This window comes from Oryx dammah, unplaced genomic scaffold (assembly GCF_014754425.2).
Source record: "Oryx dammah isolate SB20612 unplaced genomic scaffold, SCBI_Odam_1.1 HiC_scaffold_21, whole genome shotgun sequence".
NCBI lineage: Eukaryota > Metazoa > Chordata > Mammalia > Artiodactyla > Bovidae > Oryx > Oryx dammah.
In genome coordinates, this window is record NW_024070205.1 from 47,102,966 (window position 1) to 47,115,224 (window position 12,259).

Sequence of the window (12,259 nt, forward strand, 5' to 3'; positions counted from 1 at the left end):
CTTCTGTAATGTGAAGATACTTTCCACAAGGCAAGTAACAAAGACCACTCATGTTACAGAATTTTTAAAGTGCATCTAAGGCAGTGATAAGTCTGACTTGTCTACCAAATGTTTGGATTTAAGTATAAAGAAAGCTTAAATGAGTAATAGTCTAAGAAATATACCTAAATTTTACATATATAATACATTCTGCTTTTGGAGAGGACAGTGCTGTATTCATCTTTTAAAATGATACAATCCTTGTTTTTGTTTTGCTGTTTTCTGCCTTAGCCTAATGAAGACAAAGACGGGATATTCTGCTATGTGCTTCACTGTCAAAGGGTGAGTGGTGCCCTCATCTGAGAGGTATATCAGGGCTCCAACTCAGAAATGCAAAATGGAGAAAGCAGGAACATTCACTGCAGAATGAACTTTTGTCTACAGGAACAGGCTTGAGATACACATCGAACAACTGAAACAGGATCCAGCCCACAGGGAACGGGGCTGGGAAGAAAAGGATATGGGAGACACAGAAAAGCAGGACTGAGACGGGTAGTATGAGCTAAGTTCCTAGGTTTCAAGGAGGTTGCCTAGCCTCTAGAAACTTCAGCCCAGGGGATCTTCAACTGCCAAGCCAATCTGCTATCCACAATGATATTCCACCCAACCAAAACTCCACTGGCTCCAGGAAAAAGGGAAAGAACTTACTTATAGAAGCCTGGTTCACTAATCACAATGAGCTGCTGAACAAGGGCTAACACTGTGTTTTGGGATCTTGTAACTGCTTGCTGGGTGACCTCTTTTTAATCTAATAACTATGAGCTTCTTTACTTTTCGTACAAAGCCAGAAGTCAGCATACGAGTGAACATTTTCAACTAAGAAAAAAATCTACTCAATATCGGAAGGTACAAAAAAAGGTGATATTTATCCAAAATGAAGCATATAAGCACCTAAAAGGTATATCTAGTAAAGTGATATGGCATGGCATTTTAAACAGCCCTGTAATGTTGAATTAATTATAGTGACCATGAGCAGTGCTTTACAAATAGCTTTGATTCTGAAACGAATGTTCTTTGCAATTGATAATACTAATTCAGCCTTTTCTTGTAGTTGATGCTATAAATATTACAGAAATTATGTACTGCCCATGTTCATTACACGGATTTCACATAATAGGTTTGTTAATTTTTCCCTAAAATAGATAAAATAATTAATCCTTATTAAGCATTAATTATTTGCCAAATGTAATTTTCTAAAAAACCTCATTCCCATTATACACAATATTAGATTTGGTGTTTTCAACTTTTAATTTTATTTTTTCAAACTCAATAGATTTTAAACTTTAAAATAATAAAAACACTTTGCAGGTTTCTAACTGGTCTTTTACACTTTAACTTCAGGGGTAGCTTTTGGGTACCCTGACTGCTTTGTTCCAGAGAATAATGCTGTTATTAAATTTAAGGGTGTCATCACAAAGGTATATTTAACTTTGTTAAATAATCCTAATCAGACCCAGGGATCGAAACTGGGCCTTCTGCATTGCAGGCAGATTCTTTACCACCTGAGTCACCAGGGAAGTCCCAAGAGTTTTATTCTTGTGTTTCAGTCCCTCTTGAGATACTGTGCTGTGCTGTGCCTAGTAGCTCAGTCTTGTCCGATTCTTTGCAACCCCATGGACTGTAGCCCACCAGGCTCCTCTCTGCCCATGGGGGTTCTCCAGGCAAAAATACTGGAGTGGGTAGCCTATGCCTTCTCCACGGGATCTTCCCAACCCGTGAATAGAACTTAAGTCTCCCATACTGCAGATTCTTTACCAGCTACATTACCAGGGAAGCCCTGTACCAACTAAAGCAGCCTTAAATAAAGATCCTTGGAACGAATGATGGGGGAAAGGAAGTTAAAGTTTCCATCCCTCTTCTCAGGCACAAAATTGGCAGAAAGCAAATATCTGAAATGGGTAAGTGAACCTTTGGCATATTTTCCTGCAACCTTTTCCAATACATATTTTTTCTCCCACATCCATATATTATTTCTATCAGTTTCAAAAAATTCATGCCTCTTCCATCATGTTGTACCATCTTGATCTGCTGTAACTTCCCCAAATGCTCCATATTTCAAAGTTTATGATCTTCCCTTTACCAGCTATGCCTAAACCTTTTAAATTTTTATTGAGTTGTCCAGAAAGTTGGGGTTTTTCCACAAAATGGCTCTAGTAGCATTCAGTTCAATTCAGTTCAGTGCTCAGTCCTGTCCAACTCTTTGCGACCCCATGAATCACAGCACGCCAGGCCTCCCTGCCCATCACCAACTCCCGGAGTTCACTCAGACTCACATCCATCCAGTCAGTGATGCCATCCAGCCATCTTATCCTCTGTCGTCCCCTTCTCCTCCTGCCCCCAATCCCTCCCAGCATCAGGGTCTTTTCCAATGAGTCAACTCTTCACATGAGGTGGCCAAAAGTACTGGAGTTTCAGCTTCAGCATCATTCCTTCCAATGAACACCCAGGGCTGATCTCCTTCAGAATGGACTGGTTGGATCTCCTTGCAGTCCAAGGGACTCTCAACAGTCTTCTCCAACACCACAGTTCAAAAGCATCAATTCTTCGGCACTCAGTGTTCTTCACAGTCCAACTCTCACATCCATACAAGACCACTGGAAAAACCATAGCCTTGACTAGACGGACCTTTGTTGGCAAAGTAATGTCTCTGCTTTTGAATATGCTATCTAGGTTGGTCATAACTTTTCTTCCAAGGAGTAAGTGTCTTTTAACTTCATGGCTGCAATCACCATCTGCAGTGATTTTGGAGCCCCCCAAAATAAAGTCTGACACTGTTTCCACTGTTTCCCCATCCATTTCCCATGAAGTGATGGGACCAGATGCCATGATCTTCGTTTTCTGAATGTTGAGCTTTAAGCCAACTGTTTCACTCTCCTCTTTCACTTTCATCAAGAGGCTTTTTAGTTCCTCTTCACTTTCTGCCATAAGGGTGGTGTCATCTGCATATCTGAGGTTATTGATATTTCCTCCTGCAATCTTGATTCCAGCTTGTGCTTCTTCCAGCCCAGCGTTTCTCATGATGTACTCTGCATAGAAGTTAAATAAGCAGGATGACAATATACAGCCTTGACGTACTCCTTTTCCTATTTGGAACCAGTCTGTTGTTCCATGTCCAGTTCTAACTGTTGCTTCCTGACCTGCATATAGGTTTCTTAAGAGGCAGGTAAGGTGGTCTGGTATTCCCATCTCTTTCAGAATTTTCCAGTTTATTGTGATCCACATAGTCAAAGTTCAGGTGTCTTTAATTTCATTCAACACAATTTTGTTAGATTGTATTGTGATAGCTGTCATCTCACTGTACATCTGTTTAAAAATCAAAATTAGTTAATTTTTGTGTAGCCATTTTAACATTAAAGATAGAAGAAAAAAGCAACATTTTGGCATATTATGCTTTATTATCTCAAGAAAGGTAAAAATGCAACTGAAAAGCAAAAAAAAAAAAAAAAAAAAGATTTGTGCAGTGTGCAGAGAAGGTGCTGCCACTGATCAAAGTGTCAAAACTGGTTTGTGAAGTTTTGTGTGGGAGATTCCTAGTCGGACAATACTCCATAGTCAGGCTGTGGACCAGTTGAAGTTGATAGTGATCAAATTGATACATTAATTGAAAACAATCCACATTATACCACATAGGAGATAATCAATATACTCAAAATATTCAAATCAAGCATTGAAAATCACCTTCCTCAAGCTTTGTTGTGTTAATTGTTTGGATGTTTGGGTTCCACCTAAGTTAAAAAAAAAAATTCTTGACCATATTTCTGCGTGAGATTCTCTACTTATAGCAACAAAGACATTCCGTTTTTAAAACAAATTATGACAGACAATGAAAAGTGGATAACACAAAATGGAAGAGATCATGGGACAAGGGAAATGAACCACTACCAACCACACCAAAGGTCAGTCTTCAACCAAAGAAGATGATGTGTTTATAGTAGGATTGGAAGGGAGTCCTCTATTATGAGCTCCTTCTGGAAAACCAAACGATCAATTCCAAGTACTGCTCCCAGTTAGACCAGTTGAAGGCAGCACATGACAAAAAGTGTCTGGAATTAGTCAACAGAAAATGCATAATCTTCCAACAGGATAATGCAAGATCATGTTTCTTTGGTGGCCAAGCAAAAACTCTTCCAGCTTGGCTGGGAAGTTCTGATTCATCTGCCATATTCATCAGACATTAAACCTTCATATTTCCACTTATCTTGGTCTTTACAAAATTCCCTTAACTGAAAAAATTTCAACTCCTTCGAAGACTGTAAAAGGCACCTGGAACAATTCTTTGCTCAAAAAGATAAACTGTTTTGGGAGGATGGAATTATGAAGTTGCCTGAAAAATACCAGAAGGCAGTGAAACAAAATGGTCAATACATTATTCAATGGTGGTCCTGGTGAAAATGAAAAAAATGTATCTTTTATTTTCACTTAGAAACCAAAGAAACTTTTTGGCCAACACAGTAAATATCTTGGCTACTAGCTTCAAGTTATAATAATAACTTATAGGGCCTTAAGTAGTATATGAAATTAAAATATAAGCAACGTTTAATTTACAAAAACAGGGAATATGAAGATAAGCTGATATGAGAATAATCCTTGGAGATTTGTTTTTTATAAGAGACTTACATATTGGTGTAAGAAAAAATTTTTCTTTCAGTATATATACTTGGTAGTTCACCTAATATTGTTCTCTTAAAACCCAACTTTGATCCTATGAAGGCTGGTATACAAAGGAATGGTTTCTACCAGAACAGATAATCATTTCATCATGTTACATTCCTCATCAAGACTCCCCAGCAGGTCTCTTTTTGCTACATCAAATTCAAACTTCAACAGGTTAGAAAATTATGTAGCAGAGCTGAACAGGAACAGTTGAGTCATATTAGAGAGGACAGCAAGAACTTTAGACCTAGAATCCCATCTTTCTTCATGAAGCCTTCTATAAAGTCAAATGGAGAAATAGCAATGAACCACTTCTTATACTAATATAAAACAAGGTGGTGTTAGTCGCTCAGTCAGTGTCCGACTCTGCGACCCTGTGGACTATAGCCCGCCAGGTTCCTCTGTCCATGGAATTCTCCAGGCAAGAATACTGGAGTGGGTAGCCATTCCCTTCTCCAGATGTTCCCAACCCAGGGACTGAACCCAGGTCTCCTGCATTGCAAGCAGATTCTTAACCATCTGAGCCACCAGGAATGTCCAATATCTGAAAAAGTTTAGTGCTTATTTCCTATTTCCTTGAATTATTCTCTATATGTTTCATATATTGGTCTTTTTCCTGAGTAGATTACAGAAGCTTGGAAGTAGACTATTAAGTCCTTATGTAGGATTTGCCTCATTTCTACTTCTGACACTCCTAAAATCCTATTTTGTATAATACATTGTAGAGTCATCCTACATCTAAAGACCATGTCTAAAATTTACTTACTTACATCAAGTACCTAATATATAATGTATAAAAGCTTTCACTGGTTTTCAATATGGAGTTTTCATTTTTCTTGGCTCTTTGTACTTATCGTAATTAGCATTTATCACAATGGATAACTGTATATATAAAATGAATATATTTATCATAAATAAATAAGTATATTTACATGACTAGCTGTTTAATACCTGTGTCTGTATTTTAAGTTCCGTGATCAGCAGCACTCAACCAGGAGTGGCGATTTTGCTCCTCATCCCTGGTGGACATTTGACGACATCTAGAGAACTTCCCTGGTTGCTCAGATCATAAAGGATCTGCCTGCAATGCAGGAGATCTGGGTTTGACCCCTGGGTCAGGAAGATCCCCTGGAAAAGGAAATGGCAGGCAACCCACTCCAATATTCTTGCCTGGGAATTTCCACAGACAGAGGCACTACAGTCCATGGGGTCACAAAGAGTCAGACATGACTGAAATGACGGTACACCACGCACAAATATACATATAAATGTATATATACACATACATATACATGTACACACATAGACGCAGATACTTCCTAACTATGTACTGAAAGGGCTTGAGAACACGGGCACCCAATACAATGAACGAAAACAACTAGTACAAACATTTTCAGGTCTAAATACACACAAATATGACTCCTTGGAGCATACTGATTCCAGAGCTACGGTGGGGATACAGCAAGATGATCTTAGAGTATCTTGTGCAGATAGTAAGCATGTGCTCAAAGAACAATGGAGACAATGTGAGGATTAGATAGTAGTGACTGATGTATCAATATTAATTTCTTAATAGTTCAACGCTTTTATGTATGAGAATGTCCTTGATTCTAAGAAAAATTCATCAAAGTAGGCAGAGATAATAAGGTATCCTATACTCAAATGGATCAGGGAAGAAATATTCTTCTAAATTATTCTAATTCTCTGAAATATTCTTACAACTTTTCTGTTAGTTTAAAATTACTTCACAATATAAATTAAAAAATAAATTAAATGTGAAGGTTTTTATATTTTGTTTTGTATTCCCTATTTGCATTTTGATACAGATTTATTGAACAACTAAAGCTCTTAATAGGTTCTAGTGATAAATTGTATTCATTTGCTAAAACTCAATAAATACTGAGTGCTCCATTCTATGGCAGGCACTGGGAATATAATAGGAAAAAAAATGAACAAAAATCACTGCTCATGAGCTCTATATTTTAATGGAGGAGAAAAGAATACATAAAATGTTAAGTACTGGTAAGTGCTAAGGAGAAAAACACAAAACAGTCAAGGAAGGAATATAAAGAGTTTGGAGAGGATAGGGGAGCTAAAGTTTTAGATAAGGTAAACCAGGATGGCTGCCATTGCGAAGGTGATTTTTAAGGAAAATTGAAAAGATATGAGGAAGCTAGATGGAGATATATGGGGGAACAGTTTTCTTGACATAGAGAACAATCAGCCTTTGAGATGGGAACACACTTACATTAAGGTGCTCCTTGAACTGCTAAGGCCTCTGAAGCAACTGGCAGATACAAAATCAATTCATAATCTTCCATCTTACTGTAAATTCATGTTTGAAGCACTGCTCTGATTGAAATATTACATTTTTAAACACAACATGGGCTTCCCTGATAGCTCAGTTGGTAAAGAATCTGCCTGCAATGCAGGAGACCCTGGTTCAATTCCTGAGTCCAGAAATTATGCTGGAGAAGGGATAGGCTACCCACTCCAGTATTCTTGGGCTTCCCTTGTGGCTCAGCTGGTAAAGAATCTGCCTGCAATGCAGGAGACCTGGATTCGATCCCTGGGTTGGGAAAATCCCCTGGAGAACGGAAAGGCTACCCACTCCAGTATTCTGGCCTGGAGAATGCCATGGACTGTATAGTCCATGGGGTCACAAAGAGTTGGACACGACTGAGCGACTTTCACTTCACTTCACTTCAAACACAATATATTTTTAAATGAGGGAAAGTATGTTAAGAGATGAGGGGAAAATGAAGTAAACGTAAACCAATAACCATAAGTCTCTATATAAAGATGCTCAATTTTATGTGTATCTTAAGAGAATCAGTTGCTATTTTATAATCACACCTATCAGCAAGGTAGCTAGACTTCTAAGATATAAAGGAACAAACTTCTATGGATTAAATATTATTTCTTTAGACAATAAACAGTGTGGTTAGAATGCATCTCCTACATTAATGAAGGCACCTCACGTTTATATCATGATACTTCTAAACAATTTACCCTGATACTCCCAAACTGCACTATAGCTACACGATGTAGTTTTACACTTAAGGAGGGCCATCCTGTTAGTTGAGAAAACACCTGATTAATAGAGGCAATGGCTTCTAACCTAGCAATATGCATCCTCAGATATGGAGGCTCATGGTTAAACTTGATTTTTCTCTACTGTCTAACATACCACATGTTTTATGTATTTATCTTCTTTTTTGGTTATTTCCCTCACTTGTATATGAGCTCCATGAACATATAGGTACTCAATAAATATTTGACTGAATTAAAAAAATGAATAGATGGAGAACAGCTGACTGAGGCAAGACTCAGCTCCCACTTTGGTAAGCACTTCCCCTTTACCTACTCTAAGTACTTACTGAATCCCAAACATCAAAACTCAGAATTGACAAAAAAAATCTTCCCTGGCTACTGAAAATTCAGTCAAGCAAGGAACGAAGGTTTGGAAAGATTTCCTAAAACCCTGTGGATCACCTGTCAGCTGCATTATCAATATGTACCTGTGAAGGAACAGTCCCAGTTACCTACATAGGCCTAAATAACACAGATCACCCCTGTGACTATAGTCAGAGGTCTAATGATATTGCTCCACTTGATCCTTAACGTTTAAACACATAAAATGGCGTACTGCATGCAAGGCACACCTCACCATGCCTGATACACAGGAAGGATTTAACGGTAGCCACAGAGAGATACCATCTAATCTAGAGACAGTTTTTTCAAGGCAAGTAATATGAATGCATCTTAAGGAATGGAGTAATATATATTCATTTAAGAAACATGGTAAGTATTTTATTATTGAAGACAAAGCACACAAAATTTTAGCTCCTTTATCTCAGAATCTTTCCTGCTGCCTGAATTGGTCCAATTCAATGTCTCATAAGAAATTATGATGCTAAGATAATTTCTTAAAAGTCAAAATAATAGATGTTTGTCAGTATACCTGATAACTGAAAGTGAATAAAGCATCTACAGTTTCTCCCAACTTTCAAAAGAGTTAAGTGTAGTAGCTTCATAGTAATTATGAGTTTCTAAAATGTTCTGGCACATATTTAGTGAATAAAATATGTGAAATGGATAGATTTTAAATACATTTATTAAAATTAGTCTTTCATTGCAGAGGCAAAAGAAAATCATTTATTCTCAGGCTAGATTGATGATCATCTGTTCTTAAAATCGTTCATGTCAACAGAAAATACTAAAAACCATAAACACTGAATTTACTATGCATACTTTTAATTGCTGACTATGAAACTCCTTTGTAATAATGTGATCAAGCTAACACACTATTTCACAGACGCAAGGTATTTCAGGATGGAAAGACAATGTCAAAATTATCTTTTTTATCTGACTTATGTATAATCAAAGATTCACCTCTACAGATGGCTATCAAAGCATCCAAAAAAATATTTCCATGTAACAGAGCATATTATGCTCCATAAAATGGACTATTTTCCACACTATTAATAAGGTTCTTAATGTATTTTTCTCCAAAAATTTCTTTTTGATTGTAAGTCCTCTCAACAGTTACTTTGTAATTTCAGAAAATAAGTAAGACAGGAATGGCTAAAACACTGACCTCAGCACATCTGGCAACAAAAATTATGCATGGCAAGGTAAAGACTGTTAACACTGTATTTAAAATGTAAATCTCATCTTCCAAAATCATTCACTCACTGTTCCAGAAATATTTCTAGAATGAACCATAGCTTTCAGGTTTGGAGCCAAGTTTTACAGTGAAATTCAATGTTGGCTTACAGATATCTGTCATTTACTTTATGACATAGAGACAAATTTAATCTGAATAGAAAATATTTTAACAACTTATGAAAGCAAAAAAATTATTCAACTATAAAATGAAATCAAATATCAAATTTTCCTACTGAATGAAAAACTATCATCTTTCCATCTGTCATTTAATACTGCCTATTGTTTACCAGAATTATATGGATTATAACAACTTAATGTTTATTATGTTGATAATTAACAAAACAAACAGTTAATTTCTATATCATCATTTTACTGCTAGTTCTCAAAAGTGAAGAGTTTATTCACTAGGATTTTGTTTCTGGAGATTCTAATCACCATTAACAATCCTGCCAATTAAATTATTTAAAGTTCACAGGCCCAAAATAAACCTCTAACTTCATTTTTCAAACTGGTAAGCTATACACAGAAAATCCTGCTATCTTTAAGACTCAGTATTCACAGGTAACTATGTAATAATCGAAATTTTACAAAAATTTAAATTAATGAGAAAGTAAGTTTATTGTAAGTCACTTGAAAGTTCACCTTTATTATTAACTTAAGGCTTAAGTTCAGAGCCCAGCTGGAGCAAAATTCTCCAGCAGTCCCCAACTGACAAGGAAAACTTTGCAATAGATTCAGCACAGAGTCGGACACGACTGAAGCGACTTAGCAGCAGCAGCAGCAGAATAAGGAAGAAGTCATAGAACAGATGTCCATACCAAAATTCTTTGTAGAATATTCAAATTTAAATAAAAACAACTGTGGTAATATAAAAAATGTTTAGTAAAACAAGTTGGGAGGCTTCTAGAAATGCTAGATCCTCTAACTCTATGTAAATTTTTATGTAAGATTATTAAAAGAATTAAAGGGAAACAGTTTCCTATATACATGAAATGACAAACTGCCAACTGTGTATCATACAATTTTCAACATATTTCAAAGACTTTTTCAGCTTTACTGAGCTATAAGTTGTATGATATTAAACTGATTTGGCAGGCACAAATATATATATATATATAAAGTAATATTCTGAATAATTTCTAGATGAGAATCCAAAGGAATATTATATTTACCTCCTTCATAATTCTAGAATTTACACATCACCATAGCTCAGTTGGTAGAGAATCTGCCTGCAATGAGGAGACCCCAGATCGATTCCTGTTTAAGGAAGATCCACTGGAGAAGGGATAGGCTACCCACTCCAGTATTCCTGGGCTTCCCTTGTGGCTAAGCTGGTAAAGAACCGCCTGCAATGCAGGAGACCTGAGTTTGATCCCTGGGTTGGAAAGATCCCCTGGAGAAGGAGAAGGATACTCACTCCAGTATTCTGGCCTAGAGAATTCCAAGGACTGTATAGTCCATGGTGGTCACGAAGAGTCAGACAGGACTGAGCGACTCTCAATTCACTTTCCTTTAAGGTTTAAAGTCATATTCCCTCTCAATTTGTTTCATTTTAGATGCAAATACCACTTTTCGTTTAGTATCAGATGACATAAAAAAGCAGAGCCTTGTAGCAGCGTCTCAGAGCTATCTGAGGTGCTGTCTCCCAGGCTGCAGCCTCAGTTCAGTTCAGTTCAGCTGCTCAGTCGTGTCCTCAGTTCAGTTGCTCAGTCGTGTCCGACTCTTTACGACCCCATGAATCGCAGCACGCCAGGCCTCCCTGTCCATCACCAACTCCCAGAGTTCACTCAGACTCACGTCCATCGAGTCAATGATGCCATCCAGCCATCTCATCCTCTGTCGTCCCCTTCTCCTCCTGCCCCCAATCCCTCCCAGCATGAGAGTCTTTTCCAATGAGTCAACTCTTGCAGCCTCATTTTGCCCCAAATAAAACTTTTGCAACTCTCACATTGTGCATCTTTTCTTAGTTGACAACTGCCAAGGAACTCCCCTGGGAAATAGATTTTAATGCATACAGTTTTGTCTCCAAAGTACCATAGTGTTTTAGGAACCCAGTAATTAATTAATTGTCTCTTAAAATTGTGTGTGACCACTATATTTAAAATGGATAACCACAAGGACTTACTGTACAGCACATGGAACTTTGTTCAGTGTTCCATCACCATCTGACAGGAGGGGAGTTTGGGGGAATATGGCTGAGTACCTTCTCTATTCGTCTGAAACTATCGTAACATTGTTCATCGACAATACCCCAGTAAAAAATAAAAAGTTTAAAAAGAGTGCACAGCCTTCCCATTTATATTTCATTCCATCAACCTAACAAATCAGCAGAATACTGAGATCAAGAGAAATTAATTTGAACACCCTCCAGCGGCTGGCTCTGCAGCACAACAGAAGCGTTTCCATCCTGAATTTGTTTTACTCTACAGATTTTTGAATGATAGAAAACTTTAGATTTAGACATTAGATTATAATCATACAAATGTTGGTAAAAATCCAACTTTTAAAAGAGGGAAAACAAAAATCTCTAAGTCATTACTTGTCTCTATTTGCAAAATTCTTAACTCAAAATTTCCTCTACCAAGGTGTAAGACACTATTTTAGTAACAGAATGGTTAGTTCTTTTTTTAATCTGCTATCATAATCAAGCAGTATTCAGAAAGTAAGACTGGAAGGAAGGAAATTAGTCAAAATGCAAACACTGAATCCTTATGAGAGAAAAACACAGCTAAAGTAAAAAAATACATACATATCTATATGTGCTGTGCTGTGCTTAGTCATTCAGTTGTCTCCAACTCTTTGCGACCCCATGGACTGTAGTCCACCAGGCTCCTCTGTCCATGGAGACTCCCCAGGCAAGAACACTGGAATGGGTTACCATGCCCGCCTCCAGATA

General features: G+C 37.2%; 1 protein-coding gene across 3 annotated transcripts in view; it reads right to left on the minus strand.

Moving 5' to 3' along the window:
- AKT3 (AKT serine/threonine kinase 3) overlaps positions 1 to 12,259 on the minus strand; it is a 279,685-nt gene that overhangs the window by 201,015 nt on the left and 66,411 nt on the right. For 2 of the 3 annotated variants that reach the window (XR_005725001.1, XM_040263595.1), the window contains exon 1: positions 1,948 to 2,259. The exons of the other annotated variant lie outside the window; for it this stretch is intronic. Coding sequence is in view for 1 of the 2 variants with exons in the window: in XM_040263595.1 (XP_040119529.1) it covers positions 1,948 to 1,999 (52 nt within the window). In the remaining variant the exon portion in view is untranslated. Of the gene's footprint in view, positions 1 to 1,947; positions 2,260 to 12,259 lie in introns of those variants that run through there. 3 annotated transcript variants of the gene reach the window in all.